Source organism: Trifolium pratense, linkage group LG7 (assembly GCF_020283565.1).
Source record: "Trifolium pratense cultivar HEN17-A07 linkage group LG7, ARS_RC_1.1, whole genome shotgun sequence".
In the NCBI taxonomy this organism is placed as follows: Eukaryota; Viridiplantae; Streptophyta; class Magnoliopsida; order Fabales; family Fabaceae; genus Trifolium; species Trifolium pratense.
Window position 1 is genome coordinate 15,550,232 of NC_060065.1, and position 16,333 is coordinate 15,566,564.

The 16,333-nt window shown below is 34.4% G+C and overlaps 2 protein-coding genes and 2 non-coding genes across 6 annotated transcripts; 3 read left to right on the forward strand and 1 right to left on the reverse strand.

Moving 5' to 3' along the window:
* Positions 1-214: 214 nt before the first annotated feature.
* Positions 215-287, forward strand: TRNAR-CCG. Its single transcript has one exon. It is a non-coding gene; the product is annotated as a tRNA-Arg (tRNA).
* Positions 288-1,620: 1,333 nt separating this feature from the next.
* Positions 1,621-12,431, forward strand: LOC123895538. Of its 3 annotated transcripts, none has more exons than XM_045945947.1 (10): positions 1,673-1,910; positions 2,616-4,272; positions 4,357-5,994; positions 6,090-6,155; positions 9,142-9,294; positions 9,454-9,617; positions 10,280-10,427; positions 10,519-10,641; positions 11,074-11,161; positions 11,851-12,274. In XM_045945947.1, exons 2-10 carry the CDS (start codon positions 2,689-2,691, stop codon positions 12,042-12,044), a joined length of 4,158 nt encoding a protein of 1,385 aa, XP_045801903.1. In that variant the 5' UTR covers positions 1,673-1,910; positions 2,616-2,688; the 3' UTR covers positions 12,045-12,274. The 3 variants fall into 3 exon arrangements, with proteins under 3 accessions (XP_045801902.1, XP_045801903.1, XP_045801904.1); XM_045945948.1 differs by having other exon boundaries at positions 2,616-4,199; positions 4,368-5,994; XM_045945946.1 differs by having other exon boundaries at positions 1,621-1,910; positions 2,616-5,994; positions 11,851-12,431.
* Positions 8,807-8,930, forward strand: LOC123900214. Its single transcript, XR_006805868.1, has one exon. It is a non-coding gene; the product is annotated as a small nucleolar RNA snoR77 (small nucleolar RNA).
* Positions 12,432-12,562: 131 nt separating the features above from the next.
* Positions 12,563-14,750, reverse strand: LOC123895539 (GRAS family protein RAD1-like). The gene has a single exon (XM_045945949.1). The coding sequence runs from the start codon at positions 14,622-14,624 to the stop codon at positions 12,996-12,998; it is 1,629 nt and encodes a 542-aa protein (XP_045801905.1). The 5' UTR covers positions 14,625-14,750; the 3' UTR covers positions 12,563-12,995.
* Positions 14,751-16,333: the final 1,583 nt, after the last annotated feature.

The window sequence follows — 16,333 nt, forward strand, 5'->3', positions numbered from 1 at the left end:
TCATTATAAAATTATAAACTGTCCTAAAAATTTCATGAGTAATTTTATTTGGATTTCTAAACTTTTACACCGCATTTTGATATCGTATAAAAATATACATTTCTAACTATTGATGTGGTTTGGAGAAAGAGACTAATCTAACTAAAAAAATGAACTTATATACACGCATACCGTGCCCGACACAAAAATGATTACAACTAAGCAAATATAAGTTGACCACGTGGCCTAATGGATAAGGCGCTCGCCTCCGGAGCGGGAGATTGTGGGTTCGAGTCCCGTCGCGGTCGAATAAGGATTTTTTTTAATTATCTTTGCAAGCAGTGTCTATTTGCTCCTCTTTTTTACCAAAAAAAAACAAAACTTTTACTCTACATTAATTTGTGGAATTAATTAATATTTATAATTATATTTGTTTTTTTAAATAAAAAATATATTTTAATTAAATAATTTATTTAAATTGTAGTAATAAAATTGAGTTTAGCTCTGTCAGTAGAGACGTCACATTTTAATTGCAGGAGTCGCGGTCGAAACTTAGACAATCATTGTAAAATATGATAAGCGCCGACTGTATAAAATTATTTGACATTGTTAACGCTTAACAATTAATTTTAATTTTATACAAGCATATAAAAAAAAATCTATTCATTTTATTTCTAAAATATTCATCAAAGATAAAACTAGAAACATGATCCCAACAAAATAATTGTCGACATGAGACAATTCTTAATTAGCTAACTTGTTTACACAATGAGAATCTATCTAAAATACGAGAAACATGAAAATACATGTGAGAACAAATGTTAAGTCGTATAATTAACCTACTGATTGTGAAGTCTCCAAAGAACAATAAAAATATAGTAAAACATCCAGGACCAGTTTAGAATCACACTCTAACCAATAAGCTCAACAAAGAACGTCAATACTTCTTTGCCACTCAACTCTCTTCACGGCAACAATATGCTCAACAAACAAGGATGCTTGAATATCGATTTAAGAGTTAAAACCACATTTGATCACACCAAAAGGATATTTAAAATTCAATCCAATCGAAGCATGACCGAGAGACTCACGACTCCACGAAGAGCTTCGTCTATATTAATCTTGATCCAGCCCAAGGGAGGATTAGACCACAAGACTTCAATACTTTTAAAGCTTGAAAATCTTAAATTGAGTCAGACATCGTACCTTTGGATAACTTACGAGACATGTGCACAAAAATCACAATGGAAGTGCAAATTGACGAAACAAAAAAACAAATTAATACATCTTTTATTTTACATGTATATTATTAATTTATCTTATAATATTATTATAAAAAAAATTATTTTATATATGAAAAATTAGTCTAAACACCTTTATTCAAATTTATAAATCGAGTATCTTTTCTTTTGTATATTTTTTGGTTACAAGTATCTTTTGTAAAAATTACGTAGACTAATTTCAAAGTTAAATTTGTATTCAGAATTTTTTATTAAACCGAAAGAGATCAATATCTAATCAAAATACATTGTGTATTCACTTTTTTTTTTACACACTCACCACTTTTCTTAATGCATACAAAAAGTATCATTATTATTATGATTATTATATAATAAGAGTATGAGCAGTAAATAAATAATCACTATAATACAACGCAGGAGAAACAAAAAAAAAAAAAAAAATTGAAATAAAAGCGGCGCAGAAACAAACACACACAGCAATTTGTAGAGAGAGAAACATCCCCAGAGCGAGAAAGTGAAAGTGCCGTCATTTTCCCGGAAAATTGATTGGAAACAGATTCAGACTCACCCAAAGATAGCGTCTTAACACAAATTCTAACCGCGTTCTTTCATTTCATCACTCAAATCGCACTTTCCACTTCTAAATTCTCTTCTTTTTTCCCTCATCTTCAACCATTCTGTTATCATCAGGTACCAAGATTCATTTTCTTCTTCAATTCTAATAATTCTTGCTGTTTTTTTCTTCATTTTCTTTTATAAATGTTGTTATTGTTGAGGGTTTTTGCTTTTATGTGAAAAAGTTTTAATTTTTTACTTTTATTCATCATGTCTATTGTTTTGTTTTTGTGGTTGAAGATGATTAGTGTAAAATAAAATAACCCTAAGTTGATCATAATCTTGTGTTAATTTAGGATTATAAGAAAAACACATTATGATAACAATGGGAATTCAGTACTATATTCAATGCACACATTTAATGTTTGCAATTTATTTCAGAATCTATTAAGAAACTTTTCACTTGTGAGCTGGCAATAACATATTAGAGTGGTGTCTGGTCATTCCCAAATGAAATTAGGTTATGATTTATGAGTCTGCAACAAAATTTGTTATTAATTCTTGAAATTCACATGTGTTTATGATTTATGATGTTATACAAATTAGTACTTTTTCATGTTATTTGACATAATATGACGCTTACGGCTACCATTATGTTACTGAAGAATGCATATGCTGAGTTTCTTTATTTACTTCTCCACTTACCATATTTTTGCATATCGATATGTTGCTCGAGCTTATTGCCTTTGTTCCATTATGTTCACATGAAATTACACAGTTAAGTTGTGATTTTTGTAACAAAGTTTTCTGATCTTTCACATTTCTGCATGGTGTCTACAGCATTACTGGAAGTTTAGAACTTGTTTTTTACTCGTTCAGTATTATTCTGTTGTCAAGAGAAAAAAAAAATGGCATGATGGAACAATCAAGATTCGACAAACAGCTTCAATGCAATACCATGGAACCTAGAAATGAGGAAATCCAGCCTGGATCTCAGTCAATAATGCAGGACTATCTGGACAGCATGTATGCTAATAAATCAGACATTAAACAAGTACGGAATTATTCAATACAAACTGGTGAGGAATTTTCTCTTGAATTTATGAGAGACAGGGCAAATCTCACGAAGCCTGTATTTTCAAATGTCAGTGATTCCAATTCTACAACTAATGGTATGGAACCGAAAGGTGTTTTAGGCATCAGTCATGCAGGATTTGAGAATGGCTCTGGCGTTTCTATGCTCCCAACGGTTGATAGAGGCTTAACAGAGTTTAACAGACAGAGTACATGGTTACATGGAGACAGAAGCAATTATGGGTCAATTCGATCAACACCAAGAACTCTGTTGAATCAAGACAGTGGTCAATTTGGGCGAGGGTGTGGTTCTTATGGTGGCTCGGATTGCTCATCAAGGATGATGAAGTGTCTTTGTAGCTTTGGTGGTAGAATATTACCAAGGCCAAGTGATGGAAAACTAAGGTATGTGGGTGGTCAGACACGTATTCTTCGTCTGAGAAAAGACATATCTTGGCCGGAGCTTAGGCAGAGAGCATTGTTAATCTACAACCTGGTTCATATACTAAAGTATCAACTTCCTGGGGAAGATCTGGATGCTTTGGTATCTGTATCATCTGATGAGGATTTACAAAATATGATGGAGGAGTATAATCTTATAGAAGATAGAGATCCCCCACAAAAGCTTAGGATTTTTTTGTTTTCAATGAGTGATTTAAAAGATGCTCAGTTTGCTCTCAGCAGCATTGGTGATGATTCTGAGTTCCAGTATGTTGTTGCTGTTAATGGCATGGACTTGGGATCAAGAAACAACTCAACCCCACTTGGTGTCAGCATTTCAGCCAATGGTATACGTGAATTTGACAAAAAAGCTATTGAAAGGGAGACTAGTAATGTTGCTCTAGAATCTATAGGTGTCAGGAATGCGCCCTTGACTAACAAGTCTGACACTCCATTGGCTACCAAGTCTCCACAGCAAGTATTACCGACGTCTATAGGTGTCCGGAATGCTCCATCGACTAACAAATCTGACATTCCATTGGATACCCGGTCTTCACAGCAAGTATTACCGACATCTATAGGTGACAGGAGTGCTCACTTGACTAATAAATCTGACACTGCATTGGATGCCCACTCTTCACAGCAAGTATTACCGACGTCTATAGGTGTTAGGAGTGCTCCCTTGACCAACAAATCTGACACTCCATTGGATACCCAGTCTTCACAGCAAGTATTACCGGCGTCTATAGGTGTCAAGAATGCTCCCTTGACTAACAAACCTGACACTCCAACGAATACCCAGTCTTCACAGCAAGTATTACCGACGTCTATAGGTGTCAGGAATGCTCCCTTGACTAACAAATCTGACACTCCATTGCCTACCCAGTCTTCACAGCAAGTATTACCGACATCTATAGGTGTCAGGAATGCTCCCTTGACTAACAAATCTGACACTCCATTGGATACCCAGTCGTCACAGCAAGTATTACCGACGTCTATAGGTGTCAGGAATGCTCCCTTGACTAACAAATCTGACATTCCATTGCCTACCCAGTCGTCACAGCAAGTATTACCGACGTCTCCAGATGCTTATGAAACTGATCAGCTGACTAATGGTGACCAAATGACGCAATCTGCAGAAATGAGTCCTCAATATGCTGTTCACCATGGCCTTCATCCCTCTCATAACCCTGTTGTTGGTGAGGCTCCTATTTCTATGGCTCCACATCTTTTGAACAATCAACCAGCTATTCTGAATGAAGGCCATCCACCTAGTGGAGTACAAATTCAAAAATCTGAACTATCTACCTCACAGGTGGAAACTATAAGGGATAATTCAGGAAAACAAGGGAGTGACCATGGTAACATTCTATCCTTGGAAACCCCAGCCCCGTCTCCGTCACAGCCCTTTGATGATTACTTGAAAAATAATGGTCCTGAAGCATCAACTGTAGTTATGCCTGAGGGGCATCTACCTTCGTCTCCTTGCACAAAAAAAGTTCCGCACCATGATTGTGAAGAGGCCTCTTGTACATCTAGCAGTTCAGTTGTTCCTAATTATGTTGATTCCCACTCCAATGCAATTGATTTGAGTTGTCTTCATCCTCCTCCAGTTCCTAAAAGAGTTTACTATTCAGAAAGAGCTCCGAGGGAGCAAGTAGAGGTCCTGAACCGATCCTCAAAGTCAGATGATGCGCACAGCTCGCAGTTTCACGCGTCAGATTTGCTTTCCGATAGCAAGCCAGAGGGTCCAGTAACAGAATCTGGCGAAAACTTGCATGATGGTAATCTGTTAGATCCAGATGAGAAACCAAGTATTTCTGCAAAGCCCTTTCCCGCAGATGACCGTACCGTTGACAATGGGTTTGCCACCCATCAAATGAATAAACTGTTGCTTGATACAAACAGCGAGATAAAGCCAAACCTATCTGAGCACATGGGTCCCAAGTTGAAGCAAGCCTTACTGAGTAACGAAGGAATGAAAGACGTGGAAACTAAAGATAACCATACCAAGACCTTGTTTGATGAAACCGAAACTAAATGTGGTAAATCAGATCTTCCTGCTCTTCATCATGTTTCCTCTGTTGAGCGCCTTGATGTTATAGCATCTAATCTTCCAGAGATTGATTGGGGTGAGGCCTATGGGAAGGAATCTAATGATAACCACATGGTGCAAGAACAACCTGTTTCTTTAGCTGGGAACGTAACAAACGATGTTTCTCCAGATTTTCCCCCAAATGTTTCCAAGCAAGTACAAGGTGACATTCTAATTGATATCGATGATCGATTCCCCCGTGAATTGCTTTCTGATATGTATTCTAAAGCAATACTCCAAGAAGACCCCTCCAGTCACCCACTACCCGCAGACGGAATAGGCTATAGTGTAAATATGGAAAATCACGAACCTAAAAGTTGGTCATACTTTGGAAAGCTGGCACAAGGGCTTGACAATGTTTCTCTTATTGATCAAGATCATCTTGGTTTTTCGCATCATGCTACACGTCAAACAACTGATAGAGTTCGTCTAGATCACGAGGATTCCCACCTCAATTTTGGTGAAGAAAATCAGGACTTACATAGAAGGATTGGAGCAGAAACCCATGTTCTGAAGTCCAATTATGATCAATCCCAACTTAATGACACCAAAAGTATGCAGTTCGACAAAATGTTGGAGAATGTAGGAGCACAAGAGTCTGGGTACAAGGTAATGACTTTCATTTTAATTTTTTTTGTTTTTTAATTTCAGTATATGTCTATATATGGTTTTCCACTGACAATAGTTCTTATGCTTTAACTTAGGATGGGAAGTTTGCAACCAAAAACTGCAATCTATCTTCAGGAAATTTTGATATCGGTTCAGTCCAGGTAAAGTCTCATTCTTTCCCTTGAACATTCTTATTTGATCTGGTTATCTTCTCTGTAGATTTTTTTTTATCTACTTTGGTAATGCACTAAATATGCCTTTAATGGGTTTAGGAGTATTGTATTGAGAAATCTTCAATTTATCCACTATTTGAAGGTATCATTTTTTATGTTTTCTGCAAAATGACCTCCCCTCTCCCAAAAATTCAGAAAAAGAAGTGAGACAACACATAGAAACATGACAACATAAACAAAGAGAAGAATAGAGTGACTTACACAAATAGGAAAACAATAGGCAAATAGTAATTAAATGAGCATAATTTATTGTTGGTTAAGTGGAAGGTTTGATTCATTTTATAGTAAAGACTAATTCAGGGTCAAATCCCATATGTTTAGGGGAAAAAAAATGTATGAATGAGGAATCGAAACCACGCCCTACAGAAACAAAACAAAAATACAACCACTAAGCCTTACACTATTTATTGCAACGTTTAATATATATATATATATATATATATATACAAATAAATCAATGCCAACATATGTATAAACACATACCTATTATTTAAGAAAAATAATAATAATTTGGGGCGGGCCGCGGCCCTGCCGATCCCTAAGGCAGCTCCGCCTCTGCTGGTTATCTGACTTTTGTAAACGGAACTTTGTCTCTTTATATATATATATATATAGTTGCACAGGTATGGGTATGAGAGGATATGATTTACAAATATGACAATTTTATAAAACAAAAGTAGGACATGGGCATGGCAATATTTAAATGTTATGTGTGTGTATAAACATTTTTAAGAAGATATTGCATATTTCTATTTATCCTTTGAAGTATCTATTGCACTACTACTAGAATATACATTGTTGCATTATACTATGTTTGCATTGAAAACTGATTAAAATTAAATTTTACCAAAACTTGCTTAAAATATATTTTTATTAAAGAATTGAACAAACATCACGTGTTTCCACTGTCTCTGCAACATATTGTCATCATCCCCGTGTTTTTGATTTTGTGTTCCACACCTTCTTTTGTTGCTGTTGCCAACTTTATTAATCTCCCCACTCTGCCTCCCATGACTTCGTAATATATAAGTCACATATCCAACAATAGTAAGTTGCTGATATAATTTACATATGTCATCTTTTGCCATGTTCCATGCATTAGAGCTAACAAGCTTACACTTGGTGGGCCTGGTTCTTAGTTATTTCTTTGGTTATTGAGGTCTGATTTAAGATGAATTCTTCAGAAGTGTGTTAATAGTAATAGTTGTTTGGATCTGGATCCGTACAATATATTCAAGATGTAAACATGACACATCCTTTAAAGCATGTATCATTTTTGTAGAGGTTGTTTTTCTTACTCTCCACTAGGTTTCAAGGAGTGTCCTTTATAAATTTGCGTTTTGGTTTTAGACTCTACTCCATAGAATCATGAACCACTGGTTTCTATTCTCTTAATGGATTAGTAGTAGTTGGTTTCTTCTTATCATGGATATGTTTTGAAATTTTCTTTCCAAAACAAGATATAGAAGCACAAAACACGACTCTCTGTTAGGTTTCAAATACTTGATCTTTTGCAATGTGTTGCAGGATCTGTCAAAATTCCTTTGAACATGGGTTTAAATGTACTTGGTAAAATCTGTAATGATGTCAGGCCAGACATGATATTTCATATTTGTAAAAAGTTTAAGCATTGCTCCACGTGTTGTAGGATCAGGGGACTTATGATGTTTTTGCGTAGTTGTCATGCTGTATTTGGACTTGTTTGGATCTCTGTGAGAAGCTGTCATGCTTCTCTGGACTTGTTTGTGTTTACAATATTTTCTGGAGCATGCGATCATTTCTATAGTTTCAGAGATGGTCAACAAATTAGTCTTATTTTAAGTGAGGCCACTACATGGATGCATGATACCACTGTGTGTGATAAAAAAGCAAATTTTCAAGGAATTTGGTTGGATAAAAGTCATGTTTCCCGTTAAAGTTTTTTTTTTTTAGATTTGTCCACCTCTTTTAATTGAAAGATTTTCCATTTTGATATAATTTTCTTAGTACAGTCTTTGTTTGTCTCATCTCACATTACCAAATCACCTTAGGCAGGTTTATTTCACCCTCTTTTCAATAAAAATGCTACTTCACCTTAGGCAGGTTTATTTCACCCTCTTTTCAGGAAATGCTACTTAAACTTTTGCCTGACTAGTACAACAATTGTTTTTAATCTCGTATTGACTTGAGTATCCATTGGTGCATTTAACATTCCCATCTTTACTACACTATTTTTTTGTTATTGTTTAGCACACTGGGTTTGTGTTTCTTAGGGTTAACAAGCAGCATAGTTGCTGTCTTAGTTGTAGTTCCAAAAGTAAAACTGTCTCTTAGATCAATTCTGTTTTAAGTTTTCATTTGATTCGTACTTCAGTTCTTTTTTCTTTCCCCATTAAATTAAATTAGATAAATTCTGTAAGGGTCTGGAGTTTGGCACTTTTGTTACGAAGTGTATTTTTATAAATCTAGCTGATCTCTTTGATATGGTTGATACATTTTTCTTTATTCTTTTTTTTTTTTGTCAAAAAATGTGTAATGAAATTTTAAGATTGTGAAAAAGTATTTTAAAGATGCAAATTGAAATTATGGAGTGGTGATTCAGGCAGCCTACTTGCTACAATTAAATGCATGAGAGGTGTTTAACTGCTCATAAATCGAATACTTTTGCTCTTCAGACTTGCTGAGATTTTTCTCTGAAGCTGGTCTAGTAAGCTCAAATACTTTTTTTTTTCTTAAAAAAAATAAAATATGCTCTTGGTCATGATATGGCGTTTTACACATTTTTCCTCACATTTGACGTTGTGATGTTTATAGTATTTGATCTGTTTTATATTTTTTTTATGAACTTTTATAGATTCCATGTGTATAAACCATTGGTGAATGTTTGCCTAAATATCTTTGGTTTGTTATTTTATTGTTTTGGTGCAATTGGTAGGTCATTAAGAATGAAGATCTTGAAGAGTTGAGGGAACTAGGTTCTGGTACATTTGGGACTGTGTATCATGGAAAATGGAGAGGATCAGATGTTGCTATCAAAAGAATAAAGAAGAGCTGCTTCACCGGTCGATCATCTGAGCAAGAGAGACTGGTAACTTGTCGTTCAATGTCTGTTTGATAGAATGTTCTAGTTTCTTTTTCTTTAAAATGAAATAGAGAGTGCTTTTTATTGTTTGTGATTGTTAGGAAGTTATAAAATGATAAGCCTATATTTTGAGGCAAGTAAATATATATTTGCATCTTTTCTCAGACTGCAGAGTTTTGGCGAGAAGCTGATATTCTTTCGAAGCTTCATCATCCAAATGTGGTCGCATTTTACGGTGTAGTACAAGATGGACCAGGAGGAACAATGGCTACTGTTACAGAATACATGGTGGATGGTTCTCTTAGGCATGTATTACTTCGCAAGGATAGGTAATGCGTTTAAAATGCTTTTGAATTTCTATTACCATGAAACACTATTTAAGATCGATGCCTACTACTGCATCAAATTTGATGAAAACTAGTTTCTATAATAACTTATTTTTTGGATGGAAGGCACACCTATTTGTTTGGATAGCTTTCATTATTTGATAGATGCTTAAGTGATTAGCATCACTACCGTAAAAACCCTAAAAGTTTAGGCTCCGTTTACTTTGTGAATATGTTTTCTATTTCCAAATTCCTAAATTTTGTGTTAATTTAGACTCTTGAAGTGAACAATTATGTGCATTTTTTGGAAACAATGAAAATGCCAAAAAATTGTTTTCATTATTTAAAAAAATGCATCATCTCTTACTAGTCTTTCTTCCTCTTACCGTCGTCACAATTGTTCATTTTAAAAGTCTCACATCTTATTAGCAAGTTAAAATAAGCACATATTTTAGAAAATGAAAACAGAAAATGTTTTTGCAAAGCAAACGCGGCCTTATTGTGTCGGCAAGAATGTTCAAGTGATGAATATCATGTCCTGTTTTACTATTAGTTTGGCTTAAGAATCTGAACATGCTTTTTTTCAGGTATCTTGATCTTCGTAAAATATCATGTCCTGTTTTACTATTAGTTTGGCTTAAGAATCTGAACATGCTTTTTTTCAGGTATCTTGATCTTCGTAAAAGGCTGATTATTGCAATGGATGCAGCTTTCGGAATGGAATATTTACACTCAAAAAACATTGTGCATTTCGACTTAAAATGCGACAATTTGCTTGTGAACTTGAAAGATCCTTTACGGCCAATATGCAAGGTATCAAATATCAATACTGGTGTAATCTTCTACGAACTTGATATATCACAATTTTTCCGTGTTAAGAAGAAACATAAAATTTCTTTCCCAGGTTGGTGATTTTGGCTTGTCAAAAATTAAACGAAATACCTTAGTTACTGGTGGTGTACGGGGAACTCTACCTTGGATGGCACCAGAGCTGCTTAATGGAAGCAGCAACAAGGTCTCAGAAAAGGTAATATTTTAAGTTATCTCACTCTAATGAAATGATTTTCTCCAGTTTTCCATGACACATATTTGAAATTCAACTAAGGAAATAAGTTGTATTGAAATTTAACTAAGGAAATAAATTGTATCTTCTTGATGTTGAAATTTCCTTCATTTCGTAACTTTTGGAAATATATTTATGTTCATTCACTCAAATTTTGGAAATATAATTATGTTCATTTGACCATTTTTAATCTTACACATTTGAAGTTTCTTATTTTATTCTATTACCGAAAAAAAATCTAATGTTCAATATATTATATTTGGACTTTACCTCAAAAAAATAACTGGCTAGGTAAGTCTTCAAATCTTTTGTTTTCACCCTTATTTGTTTTCCATAGTTTTACCTTCTTGTGAAGTTGCAGCTATTGATTGCTGCATTTGCATTTTCATCTTGTAGGTTGATGTCTTCTCCTTTGGCATACTTTTATGGGAAATTTTAACTGGTGAGGAGCCATATGCCAATATGCACTATGGTGCAATTATAGGTAACATTTTTTTTTTCATGCTTGTCTTTTATTTTTTGTTGAAGAGCTATATAGTCTTTTGCGTCATTTTCAAATGGGTTTCCACTTTATATTGAAGCAACAGCATACTTGATGGTAGAATAAAGTCTTTCTGTGTTAATTTTCCTTTTCATTCTCTTTGCTCTAAAATATTGACGGAGGGAAAATAGAGAAACAAATATAAGAGTCTTCTCTCCGCTCGCATGTTTAATTGGATTGGAAAAGCAGAGAGTAAAGAACATAAACATAAATTTGGGTTTGATACTTGAATGGGATGAGCGCTTATTCCCAAAGGAGTTCTATTATTTTTATCAGAGGATTATCCTTTGTAGAGCAGCATTCTTCAATATTTCTCCTATACAATCAACCAGTATTGTCAAATAGCAGTTATAGTGGTGCTACAGTGTAGTGGAATTTTAACCAACTGCTATTGTTCCACGATATGCAATTTAGTACATAGTGTTGTAAAATAGAGGTTATATAGCATAACAAAATTTGAAAGATTTGCTAGGTTCCACGATCTGTGATTGACAATACTGTCATTAAGTCGATAAAAAAATCAATTAGCTACATTTTATTTTGTATTCAAAGGAGCTTATGATAAAATGTTTGTGAGATAGCTGTTGAAGTTAGTATTAGTTGTCATTGATATTTGTCTCCTCTGCATGTAGGTGGGATTGTAAATAACACATTGCGGCCAGCCATTCCAAGCCACTGTGATCTCGAATGGAGAACACTGATGGAGCAATGTTGGGCACCGAATCCTGTAGCCAGGCCTTCCTTCACAGAAATTGCAAGTCGCTTGCGCATAATGTCCGCAGCAGCTAGTCAAACTAAGCCACAGGGAAACAAGCCATCTAAATGAGTCAGAGATAGCATTATTATTGCTATTCATAATTTCAAATTTAATTTATTTAATGGTACTCCAGGGAAGTTGTAGCAGGGTTGGTGCTAACCTTTAGGTTTTGAATTTTTCTTTCTTTCAAATAGATTAGATTAGATATATACATAATAATCTAATACTGTGCCAGACAAAGAACTTGTTGTACACCAATGCTTCAATACAAGTGCAAAATCATCATTTTCGTGGCTGCTTACTCTATCTTATCTACAATTGATATCATTCATTGTGTTCTCTAAAGTGGGCTGTTCACTTCAAAGAAGCTGATTTTTTTTCAATGTGTTCTTCCACCAAATCAAAAATAGTTTTGTTAATCCATATAATAGCAGTTTGGGAGGAAAAAAATGAGACTTAAATGCATTTTGGTCTCTTTGTTATCATTGATTCATGATTTCACTTCTCTATTTTTGTTTTCATAATTAGTCTATTTTTAACATTAGATAGATCAAAATTGCATAACTTTTAAACATAAGACCAAAAAATTGAAAATAATATTAGAGGGATTACAATCGTGAGTTGACAATAATAAAAATGCTAAAATTGTAACTTACAATGCAGATTGGCAAGGTGGGAAAAATGGATGTGCTGTGGTGCTATCTGCTCATATCAAATACCATATGAAATTTGAGACTGAAATACATGGTCAAGAAGTTCAATGAGAAATAACTGACTCAACTTTTTTCAAAAATGATACACTTCAATTGAGTGAAATAGGAAGGTATACTAATATGATTAACTCAATTAAATTGATGTTGAAAGAAACAAATAATGGAAATGAATAAGTGCATGATCATTCTACTCCCTTTTTCTTGGATTTGGATTCTGCATTCTTTGTCGAAGAAAAAGCACACAGTAAACTATCTCAACCGGTAATCTGAAATGAATGGTTTCAGATTACAAAAGAACAAAATCTGTTTATGAGAAACTTGCCACTTGCCAAGCAGAAGCCATCATAATAGGCCTTCCTTTCCAACCAAGTAAAAGACAGCCCTTTTCACATGACAATGTATATCCCTCACAATCATAAACAGAAAGCATCATTCTAGCTTGACTTGTACACTTGAGTGGCATTACATGAAATCCTGCTCTTCCTAATTGTCTTCTCCATTGATCTACTCTTTCATGTCTCTCCATTCTATCAGGACCTTCATAAGCAACAATGTTACAAATTTCTTCTGCAAAATGTGCTCTCTCTATTTTCATCCTAATAGGACTATTTCTTGGCATACATGCTTCAAGAGAATCAAATATTGCTGAGTAATAGTGAAGTGATTCCAAAAACCTCCCTAGAAAGAAAGGTCCGTTGTGGTTTGTGTCTTGCTCTATAACTGTCACTGCAATTGGACTTAGCTTCTTGATTGATTGAAGAACTGCCTTTAGATAACCTCTACTTTCTTTCACATAATTGTGCAATTTTAAGATGCTATTAACAAATAACAATTCACCTTCTCTCAAGTTGAGGTTCTCAATTGTAAGAAAAGAAGGCGTTGCCGGCTCTGATATTATGTGAAATTCAAGGACTATTCCTAATGAGATTGCTTCCTCCACAAGAAAATTCATGCTAGTGTGAAGTTTCGCATTGTTTTCTTTGTTCGTACTGAATCCTGTTATCCTTAGCCTTGGAGGCCCCTCGGGCCTCGAAGCGAGGTTCCTTATAAGGGAAGGCCATTGAAGAGTATGCTCCATTCCTAAATCAATTATGTGTATTGAGCTTTTACCTTTTGATCCTTGGCATATAGCTTCATTTGCAGCCATGAAACCAAAAGTAATGTAGGGTGTTGTTTGGTAAAGAAGTTGAAAAGCTTCCAACTTATTTTCCCTAGTGATCAAAGAAACATCATTAGAAGCACTTGTTGTGAGTGCACCATTTGAATATACATTATTATGAGGATAAAGTGATAACCTACACTTCAAGCCTTTGGCAAAACAGTAAGAGACTCTTTGCAATGAATCTCCTGAAGGATTTGCCATAGCCAAAATTTTCCCAAGTAACAAATTTGCCTGGTGGTTGTCTCTACAGCCTATGGCCTCAGCACAAACCAGCAACGTATGCACCAAGTCAAGGCCTTGGTTCATACCGACACTGGCTCGTGCCTGTGGTATAGCACCAAAAGTGCCATTCATTTCAACTTCTTCTTCCTCCATTGTGATTGCGGTATTATCACATATCTCTAATTCTTCATCCTCCATTGTGGTTGGAACATATCCAATGGAGTATGCATCAACATCATCATCTTCTTCATTCACCACAAAGTGATAAAAACTTTGATGATGATTATGATTCTCTTGAGACTCTTGATCTTCATACTGATCCATGTTGATGAAACTATCAACAAAGTCATCAACTTCTGAAGAAGCTAATAAACAAGGAGTTGTGTTAGTATCAAAAGTACACAATTCAATATGATCAAGTACTGTTTCTTGGTCATGGCAATCTCCTCCTTGATCTTGCTCCATTCTTGCAGGACAAAACCTTCTGATGGGGAAATCATGGTTGTCACTTTCATTCATATAGAAAGAAAGCCACATGTTTAAGTCCTCCATAGCTATATTTGAGGTATTTAAAGCTTGGAAGAAAAAGGATGGGGAGGAATAAAGTGATTTTGTGATATCTTAGACACTTTATTGCACATAACATAATTAAGGTAGTTTCCCTATTTAACTCTCAACAATAACAGAGGTTCAAAATTAGATTCCAAGATACAAAATGAATACTCAGCATTGGTATTATTAAAGAATAATACCTAGATTCCCTTAGCCTGGAGAAAACCTTTCATTATACACATTTTATATTTTTTGTCTTTATCCCACTGGTTTCAAGGGAAAACGGCATCTAATAATATAAAGTTCAACTAAAATCCTATGATGCAGAGGTACTTTATTTGAGGGATATTACCGGTATGGCGGTATCGGATACATACTTGTACCAATACCAGGTACATACTCATACCTTAATTTATGCTATACACGTACATTAGTTTTTTTGAAAATGTTGTATCCCGTACCGATATCCGTATGGGTACCAGTAACGTACCCGCACCTAGGCAACGTTGCTAAAATCTAACCAATAATTATTTTAAACATGATTTGAATTCAGATTCTCCCGTATGGTTCATTTTATGCTAATCACTTCAGTTCAATTAATTGTTTACATATTTACTATTTTATACACACAAAAATTTCCACATAAAATTATGGGTTAAATATATTTTAGTTCCATAAAATATCTATTTTTTTATGAGTTTAGAGGCTAAAACTTTATTTTTTATCTATTTTTAGTCTCTCTACTTTATTTTTTGTTTAAAAGTCTCTCTACTTTTTATAAATAAAAAAATAAAGCCTTTTTGGTCCCACGCAAGTAAGCAACCTATATTAACGGGGAAAATCTGAATTTGAAGTTAAGTTAGAATCACTGTATGTATATTGGCAAGAGACTTAAACCTTATAAGTAAATGATTAGATGTTCGATTTCTGATTCTTATAAATAAAAAAGTTTCGATTGGTTAGGTGTACCTCAGATATTATTCGACGGAAATTAATAAGGGAATAACTCAACTAGTGTCCATAGGAAGTTCAATCATATGTATCAACTTCATAGGCTGAAACTATTTTTTTATTTACTCAAATCATTGTAGGTTACCAAATATGACACCGTTTATGTCCTCAAAACTAATAACCTAACATATACAATGATGTTGTTTGTCAACATAAAAAATTCAACAAAATCTTATATTGGTTATCGACTACCAAACAGCCAACCATTTAATAATGTGTAACAGAGCATGCATGGAATGCAAAGACAAAAGTACAAATATATTGTAACAAAAAAAAAAGTACAAATATATTATCTAGCAATATCGTATATAAGTAATTTTCTATTCAAAAATTACTTTTTTTTTAACCAAACAAACTTAATTCATATCATTAACTAATAAATGTTCAATACATAAGGGAATAATCTCAAATCTATGGAAACTAGCCTAAACATTGGCCGTCCTAGCAAGAGTATGAGCAACCAAATTCGCTTGTCTCCTAACAAACTTAACCTCAAAGTTTACAGAAGATGACATAAGAAGAATAATGTCGTTAACAATTAAACTAAATTCTGAATTGCCTCGTCTTCTCGAATGGATGACGTCAACCAGCAACTTTGAGTCACTTTCAAATTGGACTCGCTTAAATCCACGATGGATAGCCTCTTTCTTTGCATGTAATAGTGTCAATGTTCCGCCTTCCACTATGAAATAAAAAGG